We start from the raw sequence: 20,482 nt of genomic DNA on the forward strand, positions 1-20,482 counted from the left end.
ACAGGGCTGACTGTCAAGGCTACTATGGAGCTCGGGGAAGGGGAAGGGATTGAGGTAAACCACCACAAAACCTGCTCTGCTTATCAAGGTTCCAATCGTTCCAAGGCTTTATTGAGTTTATTTCCACACTTCTGAAAAAGCTGATGTTGGCATTTTTCTTTTTGCTACTGTTTTTGTTGCTTTTATGAAGTGGCTTTTCAGACGTTCTCCATCAAATTCTTGGAAGTCTTGCCATCCATTCACCCACTTTTGACAGAGATGATGTTCAAGGTGATGCTTTTCCATCAAAGTCGTCATCCATATTCATGCCAAGAATTGTGTGCGCATGAAATGTGGTCTGCTGCACGGCCAGTGCCCCAGTCACAACTACAGCCATTACTGACCTCTGTTGAGCATCACCATTCCAGACTAAAACCTAGAGTTGCCAGGTCTTTCAAATTTAAAAAAAGAATGTCGAATTCCAGTATTTGGTATGAAATTTCCACATTTTAAATTATAAATCATTGACAACCGCTTCAGTTAAAATCAAAATACTGCACCAAAAATAACACACCTGTGGTGAAAAGACTGGTTTGGAGCGGCAAGTCTTATGGAACACTGCTATGTGAACTTTTCCAACTAAATTAGTCTACTGCATTCAACAAATCTTTTTTTTTCTCCCTAGCTTCTATAATGTGCCAGATAATGGGGCTCTATGCTGCAGAACTGAAGGAGACTTGCTGTCCCAAGCATATATTCCCTCCCTCCAGTCTAGCAGCAGAGGTGGGAACTTTTTTTTGGGTCACCATTCTGAATAAAGGGTTCCTATACACAGATTTAAATTGCTAGTTTTAATTAGCACAGGGTAAGATATCCTGAGAGGTTTTTTTAAAGGAGTCATTTGCAGCCCCAGCTTTGGGGTACATGTGGAGGGGGCAGTTATGCAAACTGGGGGTAGGAGAAAGATAAAGTTACATAAACCCTTTTGGGGCAAAGGGCCACACAGCCAACATCTGACCTCCATGAAAACCACCATGAGGGTTGAATTTCATGGATTTTTCTTTCTTATTTTATTAGCTTCTGTGGGAGAGCTTATCCTCTGGTAGCCTTTGAGATAGGGTGCATGGGAGGCAAATTTGTGAGATCTCACATTTCTAAAAACATCTTAATGCTACTTCACACTTGTCCAAGAGTAAGCAGGTGGGAAATCTTTTTCTTTCCAGTCTTGACATACTTGCCTCACTGATTTCTAGCTTGCAGGATGCTAATGAGAAGTGTAAAACTAGTCTGATTTCTAATTCTATGTGACCAGTTTTCTATTTTGAGGAACTTCTCTTGGTCCTGGTATTTTGAGGTTTCATGGCGGTGTGCCTTGGTAGAGGTCCATTTCCATCGTTTGGGTATCCTCTCACCCTTTCCTTCTGGAAACACACGTTTCCTGATTTGTTCTCCATTTTCTCTCTTCTCTCTCAAGCTTCTATCGCTTGGATGGTGAATGTCCTGGTCTGATCCTCATCTTTCCTCTTTTCATTTCTGTTTTCCTATTTTGGCGGTTATTCTTTTAATGCTAACTTCTAACCCTTCTACTGAATTTTTAATTTCTGGGAATATTTCCATGTTCTTCAAGCATTCTTTTTTCCATAGCAATGTATCCTCAGTTTAAAGATGACTCCTTTTTTCTCATCTCTCTGGAGATAACGATTGTTTTCTGAAGATGCTCCTCCCTCAGTCCCGGATTCTTCCAAGTTATCGGCCTTGGGCTTTTCGTGTTCACCAGAGGTCAGGTCACTCTTCATTAAGCTGGAGGACTGGAAGGCTGACAGGATTAGCGAGGAGAGTTTCACTGTAGGGCAGTGGTTCTCAGTCTTGGCTGTGGAGTGGAATCATCTGGGGGCTGTTAGAAAACACTGATACTCCAGAAATGCTCATTTTATTGATTTAGAGTATGATCTGCCGGTAGGGGTTTTGAAAATCTCCCCTGGTGATATTCCAGAACAGTGCCGGCCGAGAAGTGTCACCCAAGGGTGCGCGGCTGAACCACTTCATCGAAGATTTCCAGATCTTTCTTTTCGGCCCACGAGGCTCTCTAGGTAAGACTCTTCATATTCTCCTGTACGTTCACTGAATCCCATTTTTGATATGGTACCTCAACGATCAACTGTGCATTGTGTCTTCAAGTTTAGGGTCTTTCTGTTACCTCCTGAGGATAAACTCAGTAGGATTCTGTGGGGTTGCGGCTGTCCAGTGGAAAACAAAACAGGGAGGAATTTATGGATCAAACGGCGTTTTAAACAGCTTTCAACTAGTAGTATTTTAGGCTCCTTTCCCCCTTCCCCATCACTTCCAAAGGACGTTTCTGTCAATTTTTGAGCCTTCAGGATATTCTGCATGTACAACGAAGTGGGGCTCATTTCTCTCCCTGTGAAATTAGAATTCAGCTTTCTTCAGTTAGGCTTCCAAAATGCTAGTGCCAGCAAGCTCTCCTCCTGTTCTTCCCAGTCTTAAAAAAACCAAATCCTTTACTGTATTCTCAGTGGAATGTTAGGAGCACGCAAAATTTGATGTGTTCAGTTGGTCACTTCTACCCTTAAGAACAGCTCCTCCTTCTTTGAAACAGTTTCTCCATACACTTCTTTCTCCCAGAAATAAAACAAAAAAATAGGGATTCCTAGCAAAACAATCTAAACCAAATGAAACCATGGCCCTAGCAGGGACACTGTGCTTTATTGCTGCTGCTGTTGTTGAATGAGACCCAGAGCAAGGAAGAAGGCAGGCCAAACCGTGGGAAGTTGAGGCGGGGAGGGAATGTGCTAGGTCTCAGTATCCAGAGATAGACCTGGGCTCCTAAGGTTTGGCATTTGGATAGTATGCTAGGAACGCAGGCTCTGACAAAAAATAAATGGCAGCTCCTGGGCCTCTGTGGGCCACAGTCATATTTTAGCTGTTCTGTAAAGGGAAATCTGAATTTTGTTAGCTTCTTTGGAAACATGAGCATGTATGATTGTGGCCTGCCATCTTACAGGACCCCAATCAGCTGGAGCTGGGCTGTAACTGCTCCCTTGGGTGGCACAGGAAGCATCACCTGCCTGGCCTCCAAAGGCATTTGAATTTGCAACTTTGGGGATGTGGTTCAAGTTTTTAAAAAGGAACAACAGCAACAACAACAAAAAGCAAGTCCTATTCTTGGCAGAAAAACCCTACTTAAGTCAGAAAGAATTAAAACATTTATTGGGCATAAATATATTACATATACACTACAGATACAGTTAGGTATTACATATAGCATAGTATTTGCAAAATCTATACATTAAAATTGATATGGCAGTTTTAATACAATGTATATGAAATAGTCTAAAATTTACAATACAGGAAAACATATGATTATTTTTTTTTTCTCCTAAAGTTGAAAAGCTTGGAATGTATGTCCAACAGTGAGGTAAAACATTTTGTCTTTCAATTTAAAGAACTGTGCAAGGATAACATTCAGACACATTCAATTAGGGCACTTTTCAATTTTGACAGGAATACTGAATGACTGTAGCCAACGAAACAGTTAGAAAATGCCAACATTTCAAGTTGATAAGAACAAGATAGATAATATGAAAAAAAATCTTTTAAAAAAAGTGTTGAGACCATTTCTTTGAGGACAAAGGGCAGTTTGCTTCACATGACTGGAATTTCTTGTGCCAGGGATGAGAGTCTGACAGAGCGTCGGAAGCCAGCCGCTCACTCATTCCTACGTATCGCAAAAGGGCAAAGAAATAAGTTTAATATAACACTTTATTTTATTGTTCGTGTGTAACGGCAATGTCTACAGAGTTATATATCAATGTCACATATACATATTTGTGACAGAGAACCGTGCCAGATGGAGTAGTCATTTTTTGACCAAAGGGATGATAATGAATACCCAATCACAGAAAACAATAAAATAAAGTGCAGTCAGCTGGTCTGTGACACACTTCAGCTTTATGGTGGTTCAACAAGATGAAAATCTCAAAAAGAGAAAGTACTCAACGCAATCTGGGCCTGACGCCATTATTTCATGTAAAATGTTTCAAACCATTCCGAGAATTTCTTTATAGCAGCAGTTCTGAAGTGTTTCCAAAAAGGACCGATTTCCCCCCCTGCTGTTCAACATAGAATTTGTACTCTGTTGAATCTTCACTGCTTTAAAAAGAAAAAGAAAGCCTCCCCACCCATCCCCGCAAAACAAAACAAAAAACAAAACAAAACAAAAACACCCGCCTGAGATGGTCTCAGAAAATGCAGATGCAATGTTATAGTGGGTCATAATACACAATTAAGTAGAGGGTTGAGTTTTGGAAGGCCAGAACTTTGGCAAAAATATATTTACCTTGATGCCATCACTTTGCAAGGCTAATTCAACTAATTATTATAGTCAGTAACAAAATATAAAACTCTCTAGTACTTACTACATCAATATAGGCACACAGAATAATTCATTGATCGTAGCGCTTTCTTTCAAGAGATGATTATGGATTTTTGGGTACATGTAAACGTTTCAATCACTGATAATGGATTTTTTTTTTTTTTTTGGCATTTAATGCACTAGATGCTCTTATCTTTTAAAAACACAAGAAAATGTCAGAAGATTCGTAATACTACAGATGTTGCCAAGGAACAAGACTGACCTAAAATTACAAAAGTATAAAACACACACAAAAAAAATAACATGCTACAAGGGAAAATTAGTACATAAGTACATTTAAAAAATTTTACAATAAATAAAGATTGCACTGTAATTGGCATTTAAAGTACTGTATGCAGAATATAGTATAAATAAACAAAAAAAAAATAATGTTGGTTTCCCCATGACTTTGGTATGGGAATATCATAAGCTAGTACAGCATACTGCATCTTAAGACAACACAGACCAAGCACAGAATTGCTATGATCAAGAAAAACCAAGTAGCAAAAATATACAAAAACAGAAGCAGGGGGATACACTGTGTCTGTTGCACCCTTTTGGAATATATTTGCACCTCCAACTCTTAAATGTCCCTGAGGTACGCGAACATTATGGACTTCATATAAATAATCCAATGACTTTGGGTTAAAACTGATTATCTCATGACTCAGAATAAACATGCAAGAGTAACACTTTGCACTCCAATAGCACCTGTTGATCAAGGATCTCAAAGCACTTACAAACGTTAGAATCCCCATTTTATTTTATTTCTTTTTATTATTTAATGCACTGGAAACTGAGGCACAGAGAGGTAAAGTGACGTGTTCAGGTCACGCAGCAAGTTAGTGACAGATCCAGGGAGAGAATCTAGGGCTCCTTCACCCCCAAACACCCTGTGTTTACCACCATCTATCATTCCCTCTCCACACATGGCCAGGTCAACCCCACAAAAATAGGAACTACAAGTTTAGATGACTCTCTTTTGGGTTTTAATAGGTTTTTATCCGCTGTTAGATGAATCTGATGTGCGCTGAATTAAGGTACTGAAATTCAATCACTTCACTGATACCTCAAAGAACAGCCTTACGGCAAATCTTTCCAAAACAATGAGCTGACGTGTAAGAAGACTGCTCACAATTAGTGTAAATCATGGACAAGGGGCAGAGGCACTAAACTGTCACCAGTTCTCGTCATATAACTCTGGTCAAACATAACAGAATATAATAACTCTAGTGATTAGAAGTAGTTATACACAAAGACAAACAAACAAGTTAAAGCAGCTTTTAAAACAGCTGAACAAGGAAACAACTAACTATTGCACAATGCCCTCTTAAAGTTACGGCTATGAATCGCTGGGGTGAAATCTACAATGTTCCATAATTTATAGGTGCATTTTGGTTACTTGATTTCTTAGACAGGCAGCTCATAGTGTTAAAATCATAAGAAACAGAGATTATTAAAACATTTCAGATTAAAGTACACATTTTGATTTAAATGAGCTAAACAGTTAAATAACTGAGTGACAAAATGGTTGTTTAGGGCAGCCTTATTTGAGTGAACACATCTTCCGTACGTTGTTGTTGCGGTTGTAGCTGTGTGGTAAGACTCCGATGACACTGAAATCCTAGACCTGTAAGTACACACACTGTGATTCACGTTCACAGAGACGGATGATCAAGACCAAAGAAGTGACTGGTGAATATAAATTACTAAACCGTAACATGGAAAAAAAAAAAAAAAATCAAAGGCTTGCAAAAGACATCAGTGAAAACAGAATAAAGGCAAATCTGAAAATTTAAAAGAAAACATAAGAAAGCTAGCTTTTGGTATCTGGTTTGCTTTTCTTCTTTTTTTTTTTTTTTCCTTTAAAAAAAAAAAAATCCAGTTTAATCTCTTCCTAGTTTTGCATTTCAAAAAGGTGCACCAAAACACTGATATTTTTTTTTCCTAGCTAAATCTGTAAAACAAGAATATAAATCAAAGAACAGAAGGGTGTAAAAAGGGGAATATCTGAATAAATGTATGTATTAAAATGTGTAGCATTAATTAAATTCATACCTCTAGTTTTGTTGGGTTTGTTTACTTCATTAAGAAGTACTGTAATATAAAGGCAAATAAAATGGACAAAGTCGCAAAGCCAACCACAATGAGGGCTGCAAACTGTTCATCAGTAGGCATCATGCTCTTCATTTTGGGATCGTCTAAGCTCCCCGTGTCCCCTGGCAGCATGACCTCACTTCGTTGTAATACAAAAGCCGCAGAGGGGCTGAAAGCTCCGCTGAGCTCCTGAGCAGTGTCTACGCAGCGGCGGCACACACATACGCGGAACCGGTAGTCTGTGTTGGTCTGGAGGCCTGAGATTTGGAATGTTGCTTCTTCTCCCTTGTATACCTTCAAGGACAGACAGAGAAGTCCTGGTCAATTACTCTGGAAAAACAATAATCTGATAATCCAGGTCTATCAGGCCCCTGGTGTCTACTCCAGCATGACCAGAATTACCAAAATGGGGTAGAAAGCTACTTCTCCTCGTCTGTATTTCAATCAACAACAAAAGATGGATATTCATTCCAACCCACCCCAAGCAAATAGAGTACAAAATCCAGTGAATGGAATCGCAGTTGACCAAAGTAATACACGTCTAATGAAATTTTAAGAGATTTGGCTGGTGAACAGTTAGAACAAGAAAGTAAAATTAACTGAATCTTTCCTGGGTGAGTGGCACTGAGTTAGCATCTATAAAGTGCTTAAAACAGGCCTGGTACGTGGCCAGTGCACAGTGCACGATCTAGAATCTTAAAACAACTCCAACTGTATTACTAAAGCACAGCAATTAAGTGACAGGTGTTAGCATTTTCAACCTGGCTACAGGCTAACCCGGTAAAGCTGTCAGTTTTGCCCATTAATACAAATGCCCTAAAAAATAAGAAGTATCTCCAGTGATCTCTACTTGCCAGCTGTACAGTTAGTGGGAATCTACCAATGCTGAGTGTTTTTAAAGTCTGGTGTGTAAACTTCTACCAAAAAATAGGACATTCTGCCAGTGAACACAGGTGCATTGGCCATGCACTTAGTGTTGGACAAAGAAAGACAGCAGAAGGATCTCCCAGTTTACAAAAGGGACCCAATTTCACTTGATATTTAGCCTTTTTCTTAAGACTTTTTTCCTCCCTCCTTTTCCATTTTCACAAGTAGACTTTGTCTTATTATACTTTTGTTTAGTGCCTAAGTGCCAGAAAACCAATTCTTCCTCTTTCATTGATGCTTCTGCTATTCCTTTGTAACATTTTTTTAAAAAGATTTTATTTATTTGACAGAGATCACAAGTAGGCAGAGAGGCAGGCAGAGAGAGAGGAGGAAGCAGGCTCCCTGCCGAGCAGACAGCCCGATATGGAGCTTGATCCCACGACCCTGGGATCATGACATAAGCCAAAGGCTGGAGCTTTAGCCCACTGAGCCACCCAGGCACACCTCCTCTGTAAGATTTTTAAGCATGCTCCTCCTGGCGCATCACCCTGTTTCTTTAAAGACTGTAGCAAAAGCATTAGCATCTGGAGTCCTAGACAGAACTGGGCTGGAGCAACCAACTACGAAAGAGTCATAAGAAGACTCACACCGGTCTTTCTTTTTGTTCCAATGATGAGTTAGCTAAATGGATGGTTTAAGACGAGCTGGCTGTCAGTCGTGATCATTGCCTCAACCCACACACCCACCGCCAGCTACTCGAGAGTTCTACCTATATACCATGATGGAACCTCTTTATGAATTCTTTCCCAACATGTGAGTGGTCTCAAGAAAACAGTGGTGTACATTTCTTTTTCTTTAAAGAGATCTTATAAGTATGAATGTTCTTCACTTTCTTAATCTAGATTTAATTTCTTAACCTTACAGTGTTCAAGTTGCTGTTTTCTGAGAAAAGTCTTTTCTTGGAAACTTTTGGGACCATTCCTAAAGGGAATGATTTGTAACCCATGGGATGAGTATACCAGTTTGATAAAGAAGGTCCCTCAACACTTGCCATTCAAGTGTTGTTTGTTTGTTTTGAGCATTTAGATAGTTTCTGGTTTGGAGCTGTTATTAATGTTCTTACAGTTGTAAACGTTCTTCTTCATGATTTTTCATGATCCTCCTAGTGGATATATACCGAAGAGTAGAATTACCAGGTCACAGGACAGGCATATATTCAGCCTTTTTTTTTTTAAAGATTTTATTTATTTATTTCACAGAGAGAGATCACAAGTAGGCAGAGAGGCAAGCAGAGAGAGAGAGGAGGAAGCAGGCTCCCTGCTGAGCAGAGAGCCAGATGCGATGTGGGGCCCAATCCCAGGACCCTGAGATCATGACCTGAGCCTCAGGTGACCCCAAGCTTTGGTTTCTTATCTGCAATGTCCCAGTTAATAATCTGTTCTGATTCTATGGCGGTAAGTCAGCACTGGGATGTTTATTAAGTTGGAGTAAAGTCTGCCATTTACGCTTTTACTCCAAGATTTCCCGCTATAACCTCTTTTATTGATTCTTACAGAGGCCTCACTTCTTAAAATATCTGTTTGCATTTATCAAAGGTCAAAAGACTAGCTATGGGAGCTCTTCTCCACGCAACCCTGAGGAACTGGGCCTGGTCTGACAGGGAGTCACTGGGAAGAGCTTTCTCAGGCACAGGAACTGAATCAGGACCCCAGGTCTAAGTCCCCACTCCAGTACTTTCTAGGTTTGTGAACTTAGGGAACGATCAGCTTTGAGTCTTAGTTTTTCTCCTCTTTCACCTGGGGATAGTAACAGTACCTAACCTCACCATAAGAGGGGCTGAGGGTTAAATGAGAAACTGGAGGTGAAGAGGGCTTTGTGAGAGAAACACACTGAAGGTAAGCCAACTGCCATCAAATTCAGTTCTCCTGGCTAGAGTTAAAGACAGGATCAGGGAGGCTGTTAATTTCTTAAGGACTCACAATAAGTAAGGACAGCGGTAGACCCCCAGTGAGATCCCACTCTTTTTTAAAAAAAAATATTTTATTTATTTATTTGACAGAGAGAGATCACAAGTAAACGGAGAGGCAGGCAGAGAGAGAGAGAGGGAATCAGGCCCCCTGCTGAGCAAAGAGTCCGATGTGGGACTCGATCCCAGGACCCTGAGATCATGACCTGAGCCGAAGGCAGCGGCTTAACCCACTGAGCCACCCAGGCACCCGAGATCCCACTCTTAACTCAAATACCCACGCTCACCCTTGGAGCTGCCCAGACCTGCATCTCCTATCCTCTGTCGGAGGGAGTGATGCCACCACTTGTCCTCTGCTTTAGTCCTAGTCTTATGACAAAAGTCTGACATGAGGTCCAGTTCTCTTGGCCTGGTTTCGTCTTCCCAGACAGCTCTACTGACTTTCCAGGGTTTCTGGTTAAAACCTCCCAGATCACCACATTTTGGTTGCTGCTGTCCCAGACAGAAAACACTGCCTTTCCCTTTTATGGTATGGAAAGCAGTCCTTCCACTCCCTACCCCCTACCTGTTTGTGCCAAGCAAAGGCTTGGTGAGAGTTTCTGGAACGTGGCCTCTTACTTTCTGCCATCAAACAATGAACTCCTGGCAGAACACCAGTTACTAACCTATCCCCACAGATGTTTCTGAGACTTTTGGGAAGGGGATATAAATGCTGACTTCTGTTTAAATGAATTCTATGGTTTCCAGAGTTTGCGAAATTAGAGCTTTTGAAGAAAGCTGGAGCAGAAGGACATTTTATTTTCTAGGAGCCCAGTTCATGGAATCTTGAAAAAAGAGACCTCATATTTTCGTTTCAATGGCTCTGCTGAACTCTAATCCCTGGAATGGATATCTCTGAAAATGTATTTAGAGAAAAAAGGAATGCTGCTTTTCTCATACTATGTGGCAAAAAGCTTAATGAAGGAAAAGGATATCTAATTGGAGGGAACTTCTTAATGACAAATCCAATTAAAACAGAGCCTTCAACTTGTAAATGTTTCTCTTTTCGTCATTCTTGTTTTTTTTTTTTTTTTTTTAAAGATTTTATTTATTTATCAGAGAGAGAGAGAGGGAGAGAGCGAGCACAGGCAGACAGAATGGCAGGCAGAGGTAGAGGAAGAAGCAGGCTCCCTGCCGAGCAAGGAGCCCGATGTGGGACTCAATCCCAGGACGCTGGGATCAAGACCTGAGCCAAAGGCAGCTGCTTAACCAACTGAGCCACCCAGGCGTCCCCATTCTTGTTGTTTTAACTGGAACAGCTCCCCCCTTTTACAAGCACTGCCAACACAAAAATCTTTACCAACCAACCAACCAACCAAGCTACACATATGGAGTGTGGGACTGTGTTCTAGCAATGCCACAGCAACCTGCACTATGGGTGGCCTGAATTAAGTAGATGCTCAGTAAATGTTCTCTCATTAGAACCCTCAATGAGTCCAGAGTAGATACTCTTCTACCACAGTGCTTGAAGAGAGGACAATTACCAGAACTCCATAAACATGAACATACACTCACAGCACAGAGGCAACAGAAAAGTTTTTTGTACAGGAGTGCAGCCATCATTGTAAAGAAATGGACTCACTAACAATATGTTGTTTTCAGTGTAGTGATAGAAAATATAGAGTTTCTAGTATATTTCAGAAATGGCCAACAATGCTTTCAAGCCTTTTGGATTAATCCTTAGCTAAGGAAAAGTTAAAACAATCCCACTGCCCCCTTTCCCGTGGATTCTGGTTCCTGGGGTTGGAGCTAACGGATTTGTTTTGGTGGAAACTGTCACAGCCTGGGGGAGAGGGGGGGTCACTGAACTACATGTTCATCCTGTCTGCCACACACCTGTACCTTGACTGAAGTGACTTTTCAGGGGACCGTGCAGCTCCCCACCCCAGGATGGCAGCCTGTGCGCCCTGGGTCCCTTTATTTTCATTCACTCTGACAGGGGCACCATTACGGGTTTTTCCTCCTGCCTCAACCCAATTTAAAAGGCATGGTTCCACTTAAGATTGTCTTTATTGAAATAACCAATCATAATATCACAAAAAGTAGATAGATATAATTTTTATAAAGACTGTTTCTCTTCTTGATTTGATGTATGATATATTTTAAAGTAATTTTGACATGTTTATTCCAAAGAGGAGGATTTAAAGTAATACCCAGATAACTAAACTGAAGAATCCGTGACCCTGAATTCAGAACAACATGCTGTGGAGTTGGAATCCTTTATTCCAGCGAGTATTTTGGGGAGAACCACTGGGGGCCTGCCTCGGGCCCAGTGCCCGCGTCTCTTAATTAACACTGCCACTCGCCAGGACTGCAAAGGGAGACATATTGGCACAGCACGGTCATTTACACAGCACATTCTCACCACTGAAGGGTCGGAAGCTCCCAGTGACCCTGAGTTAGATAGAGGATGAGTGTCCCTCCTTGTACAACAAAGTGGCTGAGGCTCAGTGAGGTGAATTAATTTTTCTCCTATCACATGACTGCGGGATACCCTCCAGCTCAACAGGGAGCTCACCAACCTGTAAGCCTCCTTTGTAGTGGGTGCAGTGCGGGGTGGCCCTTGAGGTCCCTGAGCTGAGGAGGGCAGGTAAGGGGCTGTTACTGAACTGTTTCTTGATGGTCTGCTGTTCTCACCCCAACGGGTCTAGAAAGCTAAGAGCACTGACCATGGTCTTCTGTTATACACTAGACATCCCTCATAGTACAGAGCACCTAAGAGTTTCTCAATAAACCAGGGCCCGATACCTGGGCTCCCTGAAACTGAAGATGTATTTGTTTCATGCATTTTAAATGGATGTATGAGCAATTTTCTGATGGCCGTCATCAGATACTTACAAAGTTAAAAACCTAAGACAATTAAGAACCCGTAAAATGGGACGCCTGGGTGGCTCAGTTGGTTGGACGACTGCCTTCGGCTCAGGTCATGATCCTGGAGTCCTGGGATCGAGTCCCGCATCGGGCTCCCAGCTCCATGGGGAGTCTGCTTCTCTCTCTGACCTTCTCCTCATTCATGCTCTCTCTCACTGTCTCTCTCTCAAGTAAATAAATAAAATCTTTAAAAAAAAAAAAAAAAAAAAAAAAAAGAACCCGTAAAATGATGGCTTTTAAATTGCCTCATGTTGATCTATTATTTTGCTTTACGACCCTTGACACAGACAAAAATTTAAAAAAAACTGTGTCAGAGAATTAAATGGAAATACATTAAAAAATACGTTAAGCTCTAAGATTTTCAAACAATTGTGTATGGAAAGACCTTTGCTCACAGTACCTAATGTGATGCCACAAAGAATCAGTACAAGTCCCCATACTATCATCTAAAATGATACAAAGTGAAAATTTATTTATACAAAGATGCTATCAAATTAACTGTAAAGGTCCATAAAGTTTCAGATGCTTTAAAGGTTTTCTTAATGCAACAAACCTGAGCACTAAGAATATTAATCACTTGCCAAAAATTTTGTCCCCTAACAGTCAATACTTTGTTAGTTTGTTGCTCTTTCCTCATCTCCATTGTTTAAATATTTTTTGTACAAATTATTGCAGTCTGAACAGGGACATGAATATGAATCATCTTTTATTACATTCTTATGTAGATATCAAACTGTTTTATATCTTGTAAAAAAAAATTAGTCACCTGCATATACATATAATTTTCAGGCTTTTCTAGAATGCTTTATAATTAATACCATCTGAAAAGAAGTTTTAAGCTTCTTGGAAAAAACATGTGTATCAATGGCAGAAAAGCCAAATTAACATGTGTATGCATCCTAATATAGAGTAAAATTTTAGATGAGGATTTACTACTTGAAGAGCTTGTTTTATGATTAAAGCCAGCTGCTCGCCTCATATTGTGATAGTTGAACAAAGGCAAGCTAATAAGCTAGAACCAAGGCAAAATTGAAGTCAATGTTTCAAGCAAAACATCCGAGAGAGCTCTGGTGCCTTCATTTGCCTACAAACCCAAGTCTGGGAAGAGGAAAGACCCTTCCTGTTAGAGGTGGTTTTTTTTTTTCACCTAAGTTACCACCCCACGCTGAAGCTTATTCTCATCACCACCACAGATGTTAAGTAACTCCATTCCTTTGAAACTGACTCTTTCATGCAAGCAAGAAACACGGACTGAGCGCCTAACTATGGGCCAGGGCCGAGAAAACAAAAACGAGGAACACAAGGGCGCACATGAGTGGATCCCGTCTGATGAGTGCTCCGAGAGCCGCAGCCCTGCCGTGCTATGGGCTCAGCAGTAATTACCTCCCATTTTCTTTTGCTTTGCTTCTACGTATTCAAAGCCTGTTATCTCTGGACAATGATCATTTTAACCATTACTCCTGCAGCCATAGTATGAATAGGTTTCATTCCCTATTTCATGTCCAGAACAAGCGAATGGCAAACTCAAAACATCATGTTTAAGTTGCCGCTTATTGAACAGGGAGAAGAAAACAAAATGAGACAAAAAACAAAACCAAACTATAAAAAAACACACACAAAAAAACCCCAAAAATCCACACACAAAAAAGTCAGTACAAATTGTTCCTCACTCAACTGTAGCTTTTTATGTACCACACTCCCCACCTTAATCATTTCTTGGGAAATGAAGTAAACACATGGTTATGTGAGGAAGGCTAGTCCCTATCTACTGAGCCTGCCCTACATACTATGTTTTCATATACTTCCAAAAAGAAACTCAGTTATAACTATAATAAGAAATTCTGAGGTATACACATGTGAGTAGGTACCATACTCACAATCAGAATTTTTATGTCCATGGGTCTAAATATATACCATTAAACAAATTAAAAAAAAAAAAACATTATAAAAGTCTAAAGATATTGGGACGCCTGGGTGGCTCAGTTAGTTGAGCAGCTGCCTTCGGCTCGGGTCGTCATCCCTGCGTCATGGGATCGAGTCCCGCATCGGGCTCCTTGCTCCGCACGGAGCCTGCTTCTCCCTCTGACACTGCCTGCCACTCTGTCTGCCTGTGCTTGCTCTCACTCGCTCTCTCTCTGACAAATAAATAAATAAAATCTTAAAAAAAAAAAAATCTAAAGATATTAATCTCTACACCCAAAGCGGGGCTCGAACTCACAACTCTGAGAACAAGAGTCACGTGCTCTTCTCACTGAACCAGCCAGCCGTCCCAAACAAACAGCTGATTGAAAAGAGCCAACCTGCTGATGAAATCTAAATCAGTGATCAAATAATGCTATTTTTTCAACGTCAAACAGCAATCACTATCTTCTAAGAAGCAGAAATTTTTCTAAGTACAAGCAGAGAGTATGGTATGTGAATAAAATGTCTTTAAAATAACAATGACGAACATGGAGTGAATGTACTGTTGGGTCATGAATTATTCTTAAGTGTTAAATGTTACGCTGTGAAATTCTGTGACATTTCATCCTTTAGCCATCATCCCATTGCTATGGAACAGGACAATGTTGCTGGCATTAAGATGACAAAATCTGGTGGGGAAAATTCCTAAGCTCGCTCTCGGAGCTGAGACCCTGCAACCAATCCTATTTTTTCTGTTATGCTGAAGCAAACACATGATGTATCCCATTTTGGGGATACATCTACTAGAACGAGACTGGAAAGTGAAACAATACAACAGTGTTTTGCTCTTAAAGAGGAATGATGGAAACTGGACAATGACATTGTTCACTGATGTTAATCAATACTTGGGAGATGTCGTAGTTAAAAACAGTGTTTTGCAAAACGTGGTTAAAGCAGTTCATTCTTTATCTGCTTCTTCATATTAACAAAGTACATGAAATGTACCAAAATTTTCTTTGTTTTCCACATTTGCAAGTATTCTTCACTATTAAATAAAGAACATTAGCCAGCAATTGAACAAAAACTCTGAATCAAATTATTTTCTACCTGTATCTGGAGCCTCTAAAGCTGAACTGAGAGGTCTCTACAAATTATGCTAATGTTTCAGAAGGTAGTTTCTAAGTGATATACACGCATGCCTCCATTAAAAATTCTGGTAAGGAATGGGCTTCACCTTTTCTTAGAGTAATGGTATCATATCCTGATTTCACAAAAAGTTATTAAGTTCCTGGAAACAGGACAGAAACTGATGGGGTATCTTAATCTTTTGCAGCCAGTGACTGATAATCTATAGTGTTGGAAGAATTAAGGATCTAAAAGTGTTTTGAAAAATAAGAAAAGCAAATTTTCTATCTGGCTATAGTCCAGTTATGTTCTCTCTTGCATGGGTTTATCATGGTGTCTGTAAAGCCTTGCTGACTCCAGTTCTGGTTCCCTGACCAGCATCTCCTGGGGGCTGGAGCCCTCCCCCGACACCTACAGCACCAGGATCTGCATTTGAACAGATTCTCTGGGGATTCTCCTGCACATTACAGGGTGACAAACGGTGACTGGTGCTGCTCAGTCACTGGCCCCCAGAGCTGAACAAGTCCTATTCCTTCTCCTTCTGTTACAGCTCCTACAGAAAAGGCAGAGGGGCCTGGGGAACTGGTGGCTCATTCGGCTCAGCTTTAGGCTCTAGATCTCAGCTCAGGTCTTTTTTGCGGGGGCGAGGGAGGGCACGCACTTGCAGAGAGAGAGAGAGAATCCCAAGCAGGCTCCATGCCCAGTACTGAGCCAAACCCAGTCCCTGAGATCATAACCTGAGCTGAAATCGAGAGTCAGATGCTTAACTGACTGAGCCACCCAGGCGCCCCTCAGCTCAGGTCTTGACCTTAGGGTTGTGGGTTCAGGCCCTGCTTCCCCCCTGCCCCTCCCTCCCCTCCCAAAAAAGCTTCAGCAGTTGGGCTGTAAACTACTTCCTCTCTATAGTCAAACCACTGGCACTCTGATTTTCAACTACATAAAGACTTTGATTACTTGTAAACAGCACTGCCAATATAAAATACGAATACAGAATTTAAAGCTCTTTATAAGGTCATGCTTGAGAACTAAAAATTTAATACCTCCACAGACAAAATGTAAACTAGGGCTTACGTAAAGGGGTGGGTGTTAGGTAGTTCCTATGACCGATCTGAAGAAAACTGCCCCTTACCAGTCACTGAATTGCTCACGGCAAGAGGCAGAGGCCGGACTGACAAGCCACACACATGCCATACACACTAGTTCTTACCTGTTTGTACTCAGATTCTCTTCCAACCAACACCTGCAGGATGTAGTGGACCGGGTCCCCTTTCATTGGTGGTACCGTCTCCCAGAAGATTTCACAAGAATTTCCTTCCAACTGTGTTACTCGAGGTGCTGAAATACAAATCCACATGTTTAAACTCAAAATTCAAAGTATCACAGTAACCGCCAACATTTTGTAATTTAGAGTGGGAGTGTGCTTGCATCTGCTCTGAGTATATTTGCCCAGCCTCCTAGAGAACCTGCAGGGCACCCTTCACACAGAGAAGCTACTCCGTGACTAGCAAGCTATTGGTGAAAGAAATTCCTTTGCTCCTTATCCTATTAATAATAACTGCTTGGCCTGGATTGCATTTATTTATTTATTTGTTTGTTTGTTTTTAAAGATTTTCCTTATTTATTTGACAGACAGAGATTACAAGCAGGCAGAGAGGCAGGCAGAGAGAGAGAGAGAGGAGGTAGCAGGCTCCCTGCTGAGCAGAGAGCCCGATGCGGGGCTCGATCCCAGGATCCTGGGATCATGACCTGAGCCGAAGGCAGAGGCTTAACCCACTGAGCCACCCAGGCGGCCCGCATTTATTTTTTAATTAAAAGAATTTAAAAAAAAAAAAGATTTTCACTTATTTCAGACAGAGAAAGAAAGAGTGCACACATGAGGCAGTGGAAGGGCAGAGGGAGAGGGAGAAGCAGACTTCCCACTGAGCAGGGAGCCGGCCCTGGGGCTCAATCCCAGGATCCCTGGGATGACCTGAGCCAAAGGCAGCAGCTTAACTGACTGAGCCACCCAGGCGCCCCATGTACTTTTATTATGTTTTCAATACTACTGAGCATGTTCCGTGATGAGGCCCTGAGCTGAGACTTTAGAGAATGCAAACAGGGGCTGTACACCCTACTTTCAAGGGAATTAAGACCAAGTTGAGGGAAGAGGCGAGCAAGGCAGGAGACAAATACAAATAGAAACAAAATGTGAAGGCGATTAAACAGGGGTGTACGGACAAAAGAGGAGGGACAGTCTGATCTGTGTGAGTCTGAGGAAGGTTTGAGAAGCAGGTGACATGTGAGATTAAGTCCCAGAGAATGGCCAGCATTGACAGAAACCCTTTAAAAATCAAGTTATCTATTTGTAATTTTTTTTAAAGAGTCTATTCATTTGAGAGAGAGAGAGAACACAAGCAGTGTGTGGGGAGGGTGGCAGCAGAGGGAGAGGGAGAAGCAGGCTCTCTGCTGAGCAAGGAGCCCAACACAGGACTCGTTCCCAGGACCCCGGGATCACAGCCTGAGCCAAAGGCAGACGCCAAACCGACTGAGCCGCCCAAGCGCCCTCATAATTCTGGTTTAAAGGAAAACTGTATTAGTTTACAGTAAAGCATGTGAAATGTTATAGAATAAAAATTTTTTTTCTCACAGCTTATGCTATATCTCTACAGTTTAATTCAATACCTGAGATTTTCCTACTTTGTAACTAGAATGCATTACTCCTCTCTGAACCCTCTTCCTCTTAAAATTCTTTAGAAGCAGCGCTTTCTACTTGGGATTCTGCCCAATACTGCTTCAGAAAAATGCAGGTTTTCTTAAAAAGAAGTTGCAATTAGTTGGCCAAAACTCCATGCAATTTTTGGAAAAAATGAGGGACCCTATGAGACCAAACAGCCCTCCAGCTAAGACAACTTCCTGACCCAAAGAGGAAGAGGATCTGATCAATGTGGCAGCGGCAGGAACTGCCCTTCTGAAGAAAATGTACATGAAAGTCAAGTGCTTTTTACTCAGTGTTCCACTGTCCATGAATTGAATCTCTACCAACAACCCCCCAGACAAAGGGAGTGTCACAAAGACCCCTGACGTCTGCCAGCTGGTAAATTGTGGCCAGCCCTTCTTGTCACAGCAAACCTATCTGTCCCGGTGGGTTCGGGAATCTCTTCCATTACGGCCACCAGGCGAAGCTGTACCAAAGGGCTGGGCCACTTAGTACCCAAGTGACACATGAGCCCTTGCATGGGTACATCCATTTGTCCTAGTTTGGCACTCACATAGAGAAGCGATTGCCAAAGAACTTCTGGACTGCGGAGGGGAGGGAGCTACCATCAAGCACCCTGGAAGGAGCTAGAGGAAACCTTCACAGACTCCAAACCAGACCCTGACCCAGGCCCTGAGGTGTCTCTCCCTCTGTGTGGACTCTGCCCTGGCCGAAGCAGAAACAGCCCCTCTTCCCCCATCTGATATGAAGCACCGAGTCAAATGGCCTTGCTCCTGGGGCCACACATACAAAGGACCTTTTTTCAAGGTTGCGCTCACCCCCCTGGTCATCTAGTAATACATAGCAAACCCCCACTTTTACCCAGATAAAACCTAGTTCAGGTAAGCTGCCTGTGTGTCCGTCAGCCTCGGGTTATTTTGGGCAGTGGATGGAAAGAGCCACCAGCATTGCCCACCCCTGCAGTGGCCACAGGGACGTTCATCGGAATCATCCTTTTGGGGTAAGAGCGTACAGGCTCAGGAGGTCATGGCGGGGGAGTGGGGGTTGGCTGGGAGGGCCGAGCCAGCCCTACCTTATTGCTGCCTGTCTATTCCGCAAGTCACCTGTGCACCAGGGAGACAATCGCTCACCAGACCCGGTGGAGGGAGAGTCCATGACGAGAGGCTTTTGCTCACTCCCTGTCCCCACAAAGGGATGGAGTCAACTAGTCACTGGCAAACCTCAAGACAACTGTGCTCAACTCAAGGAGATGAGCACAGGCCACTGCGGCTCTTTTTTCAAAGGCACCTCTGCACAGTAAGAGTGCAGCTGGGGGACAGGCCGATGAAGTTGCCTGGGCCAGGCACTGGGCACGAGAGTCACCAGAAGGCAGACACCAACCTCGGCTCTTTGTGATGGTCTCTGGACAGGGAGAGCCTCAAGCCCTCCATGGTGAACTGTTGTAAGTGTATCAACACCAGGAATTCACCCTCATTTCTAACCCCAAGTGTGTCACTCGGTGTGGTCCTTTTCTTTGTCCACCTCCTGTGGGGACGAGGCTTTACTTATAAAGACCTGAGGAGAGGCCCTTTTGCAAGGAACCCGTTCCCCAACCTTCTCTTTGAGACTGTTGTTAGGATTCTAGGTTGCAGATGTTAGAAATACTAGAAGAATATACATCAGGTCAGAACTGAGCCTCCTACTCCAAGTTCCAGCACTTCCTCACTCTCACAGAAGAATGTGCTAGAATTCACTGCCTACAAACCTTTGATGGTGGGGGGGACGCATTTGGTTGTGCTGAAGGTATAGGTTTCTGAAAAGGGCCCTTCCCCAGCCTCGCTTGCTGCCTGGATTCTGAAGGAATAGCATGTGAATTCCGTGAGTCTCTGGACTTTGTAGGTGTGGCTGGGTCCTCTGTAGATGGAAATAAACCTAGAGGAAAAAACAGAATCCATTAGCCACCTCAACTTTCATTAGTGACAAGAAATTAATTATCACTGTTAACTTACCTTTTACTACATACGAGGCAATGAAGTTCATGTTAACTGGGCACCTGAGAAATACAATGTCCTCTTTACCTGGATTTCCCAAAGAACTAAGGTTTAGCTTGAAAATTCCTTCAATTTTAACCTTTGCCTTCACAAGAGCTTTCAAAGCCCCTTTTCCAAACTAGTGAGAACACACTGAAGATTACAGATCTTTGAGAAAAGATTTTAAAAGAAGAAAAAAATACTTAGAATCCTTCATCAGGTTAATCAAAACTGGACAGCTTAAACTGGCAGCTTCTGGATCATTCTCCAATCTGAGGTGGGACTATTCTGTACTCTGCTAATTATTACCTCCAAGAGGTGTAAGCGTAGAAGGCCTGAATATAGAAAATAAGGCTGGGGCGCCTAGGTGGCTCAGTCATTAAGTGTCTACCTTCGGCTCAGGTCATGATTCCAGGGTCCTGGGATCGAGCCCTGCATCGGGCTCCCTGCTTGGAGGGAAGCCTGCTTCTCCCACTCCAACTCCCCCTGCTTGTGCTCCC

At 42.3% G+C, this 20,482-nt stretch overlaps 1 protein-coding gene across 2 annotated transcripts in view; it reads right to left on the minus strand.

Annotated features, from left to right (window-relative positions):
- Positions 1 to 3,185: 3,185 nt before the first annotated feature.
- Positions 3,186 to 20,482, minus strand: part of FNDC3B (fibronectin type III domain containing 3B) — a 345,426-nt gene continuing 328,129 nt past the window's right edge. For both annotated transcript variants that reach the window (XM_059163470.1, XM_059163471.1), the window contains exons 24-26: positions 19,718 to 19,884; positions 16,486 to 16,613; positions 3,186 to 6,802 (exon numbers count right to left, since the gene is read on the minus strand). In XM_059163470.1, coding sequence (XP_059019453.1) covers positions 6,491 to 6,802; positions 16,486 to 16,613; positions 19,718 to 19,884 — 607 coding nt within the window. In that variant the 3' untranslated portion in view covers positions 3,186 to 6,490. The remainder of the gene's footprint in view (positions 6,803 to 16,485; positions 16,614 to 19,717; positions 19,885 to 20,482) is intronic.

The sequence above is a fragment of the Mustela lutreola genome, chromosome 2, assembly GCF_030435805.1.
Source record: "Mustela lutreola isolate mMusLut2 chromosome 2, mMusLut2.pri, whole genome shotgun sequence".
In the NCBI taxonomy this organism is placed as follows: domain Eukaryota; kingdom Metazoa; phylum Chordata; class Mammalia; order Carnivora; family Mustelidae; genus Mustela; species Mustela lutreola.